This window comes from Lynx canadensis, chromosome C1 (genome assembly GCF_007474595.2).
Source record: "Lynx canadensis isolate LIC74 chromosome C1, mLynCan4.pri.v2, whole genome shotgun sequence".
In the NCBI taxonomy this organism is placed as follows: domain Eukaryota; kingdom Metazoa; phylum Chordata; class Mammalia; order Carnivora; family Felidae; genus Lynx; species Lynx canadensis.
In genome coordinates, this window is record NC_044310.1 from 24892828 (window position 1) to 24896124 (window position 3297).

At 62.6% G+C, this 3297-nt stretch overlaps 1 protein-coding gene across 1 annotated transcript; it reads right to left on the bottom strand.

Moving 5' to 3' along the window:
- Positions 1-655: 655 nt before the first annotated feature.
- A3GALT2 (alpha 1,3-galactosyltransferase 2) lies at positions 656-2948 on the bottom strand. Its single transcript, XM_032594074.1, has 4 exons — positions 2845-2948; positions 2576-2665; positions 2157-2294; positions 656-1343 (listed from the first exon to the last, which is right to left on the bottom strand). Exons 1-4 carry the CDS (start codon positions 2946-2948, stop codon positions 656-658), a joined length of 1020 nt encoding a protein of 339 aa, XP_032449965.1.
- Between the last annotated feature and the right edge of the window lie 349 nt (positions 2949-3297).

The window sequence follows — 3297 nt, forward strand, 5'->3', positions numbered from 1 at the left end:
GGCCCAGACTATGGGCCCCGCATCAAGGAAGTGTCCTTTTTGTGGACACTGTCCAAGAGAGAGGGCCATAAGGATACCTTTGGAATAATTTTATTATAATATTACTTAAATACGTACAAAGTTGCTTGAGGGTGGGGGGAGCAAAGCCAAGGACTCAGATGTTTCTTCTGTGGCAGCAGCTTTCTCCTGTTCACCCAGAAGCTACTCTCTTTGGAGTGAGAGCCAGTCCTGGCTCTCCAGCTGCCACCCAGACAGACTCACAGCTTCTCTGTGCCTTAGGCACTTACGTTCCCTTTTTGTGCTTCAGTCTCCTTATCAAAAAGGGGGTTGGGGGCTGGAGTTGGGGGGGGCGGGGCGAGAAGGGCTAAAACAGCTCTGCAGGAGGCATCAGCCGAATCCAGTAAGGTCAGAGGTGAAGGGCAGCTTGCGAGGCGCTACTGTCGCGGTGCTTTGTCGGTGGCTGTTGAAAGTGGAGGAAAGGGACCTTTCCCTCCTGTAGAACAGCTAGCTCCCCAAAGGCCAGGGCCTCCTCCTCCCACCGCTACGATCCCACGGCCAGGCGGGCAGGGCTGTTTCGATCCAAGCTCTCGCTGCCCTCCGGGGCGCCCCGACGGCTTCAGGGGCCCCCTTCCCGGGCCGGCGGGGGGGTCGGGGACTAGTCGCGCAGCAGGGCGTACTCCTTGGGCGCCCAGAGCAGGCGCGGCCGCCGGATCTCGGCCCTCGAGCCGATGTCGGGGCTCCAGCAGAACTCGGGCGACAGCACCTTGGCGGGCTTGTGCAGCCAGAAGAACTTGTTGAGGTGGCTCTCGTCGTGCCAGCGCGCCTCCAGGCCGAGCTCGCGGTCCCGCCGCTGGCCCCGCGCACAGTGCGCGGTCAGCCCGCGCAGCGCCGCCACGCTGCCCCCGAACACGGCCGCGTGGTAGTAGAAGTCGCCCTCGCCCGGCGCCAGCGCGGCGGCCGAGCGCGCGTCGCGCTCGTAGGGCAGCAGCCACCGCGGCCAGCGGTAGTGCCAGGAGTGCAGCTGCGCCACCGACTCTGCCAGCGCCTCGGGCCCGAAGGCGCCGTGGAAGTACTGGTCCACGTCCATGCAGAACACGAAGCGCGCCTCGCGGCCCAGCCGCCCGCCCAGCGCCTCGTGCAGCGTGTGCATGCGCTGCATGGACACGTCCTGCCAGCGCCGCTCGCGGGCCACGCGCTCCACGCGCAGGAGGCGGCCCGGGGCCAGCGCCACGCGGGGCACGGCGTCCGGGCGCTCGGTGAACACGTAGTACACCACGCGCTGGCCCACCATGAAGTGCTGCTCGGCTGTCTCCAGGAAGCGCGCCAGGTACTTCTCCAGGTACCTGCCGGGCAGGGTGGGGCGGGGCGGGTCAGCCCGAGCGCGGCGCCTTCCTCGGCCCCGGCCGCGCTCGGGCTCGGGCTCGGGCTCCCGGCTCCCTGCAGCCACGGGCTCCGGGGCTCCGCAACCCTCCAGCCGCAGCAGCTTTCAAGGCGGGCGCAGAGGCTTGCAGATCGCTCGCCTTCGCAGCCCTGGGTTCCCTGCCTTGACCGTGGGCTCCCACTGCCCGCCTGGATCAACAGGGTCCCGCGGCACAGGGGCCGTGCTGACCCTGGGACGGCCGGCAGCGTTAGCCTTTGCCTCGTTAGGGCTCTGAGCCTTCAAAGCTTAAAGCTTACGAAGGCCTGGACCCGTGATGCCGCGGCGACGTGAGGAAGCCCAGCCAGCGGCGCGGAAGGCATTGTGAAGACAGGTGCCGCACCGGTGTTCAGCAGTCGGCCATCCCAGGGGAGGCCCAGACATGGGGGAGCAGCGGGGAGCCCTTCGGGAGTTCCTGCCCACAGAATCTTAAGCTGTAATAACAGCCGTTGTTGTCATCACTGAGGTTGTGACAGTTCCTCACGCAGATGGTCAGGACGGTCCCTGGGTAGGGGCCTGTGCTGGGTGGGCTCCATGGTGCCGGTGTCTAGGGAGGAGGGAAAGGGAAAGGGTGGTCCTGCCTGCTCCCCGGGAGGCTGGGACAAGAGGTGCTGTCTTTGCTTCCCTCTTCGCTTTGGGATCCTGCGTCCGGGGAGAACCCTGTGCCCCATCCCTGCGTCCCATGCACACCCCTTCCACTCCCTGCCTGGACAGCACCGCTCCCCTCCCCAGGCCTTACCTGCCTACAGCAAAGACAGTCAGACCAATGGTGAGGTTCTGCTGCAGAGCCTCCCGCTGGGCCACAGCTGGGTCGAAGGTGCCATCCCAAATAATGGGGGCCCCCCAGGAGGTACAGGTCAGGACTTCAGGCCGGGCCCTGGCCGGGACAGGGATGGAGAGATAGGTCCGTTCATCCACTGGTCTGGTGCATTGTCACCGCCACCTCCCCAGTGCCGTACCCTAGGGCCCCACAAATGGGTCCCACCCAGCCCCCGCCCCTAGAAGTCCCTAGCCTAGACCCAACACAGAGGATTGGGAGATGTGTGACCTGATGGGGCCCCTGGGAGGAGTACCTGGCCCTGCCAGGGTGAGGGATGTGTGGAGGGCAGGGACACGGAAGGCAGGGCTCTCCAGGGCATGTGGGTGTTAGCTCCTTACCAGGGATGCAAGAGACCCGTGAAGTTGTCCCTCAGCAGCGCCATTCTGGCAGAAGGGCAGACACCCATGGGGATGAGGACTTCCAGATGCCTGCGGGGTGGGGGCAGCAGTGAGGGGCCCTCTCTCTTTGCACTTTACAAGGAGGGGGAGCCCACAAGGACAAGTGTGCAGCCAAGATAGCCATCGCCCACCATCCCTCAAGGAGGCACTTAGAAGAGGCCCCGACCCTGCTGGTTCCCACGTTGAGGGCTGGGGGAAGGGAGTTGTACCTGATTACAGGGAGCCCATACAGGTACAGCCCTAAGAGGCCAAGTGCAAATAGGATCAGCAACCAGAAGAGTCTCTTCCAGGTCCTGGGTGGTGGGGAGGGCATTAGCAACTCATTTATACATACACATACACATGAGAAATTGCTTATGTAATTTTAATGTTGCAGGTTATTTATTTTCGGATACAAATATATTCTTTTCACATGGTACAGGTATTCAGAGGTACAAAAGAGTATATGTAGTGCAAAGTCTTTCCTGGTCCCATCCAGCCAGTTGCTCTGCATGGAGGGGAGCCAGCGCTATTCTTTTCTTGTGCCTCCTTCCAGAGGTGATCTGTGCGTATGCAGCCAAATATAAATATGGTGGCAAATCTTCCCTCCTCCCCTCCCCCGATCGGTGGTAGCATAGTAGATATGCCGCTCTGCATCTTGCATTTTCCACTGCCTCCACTGA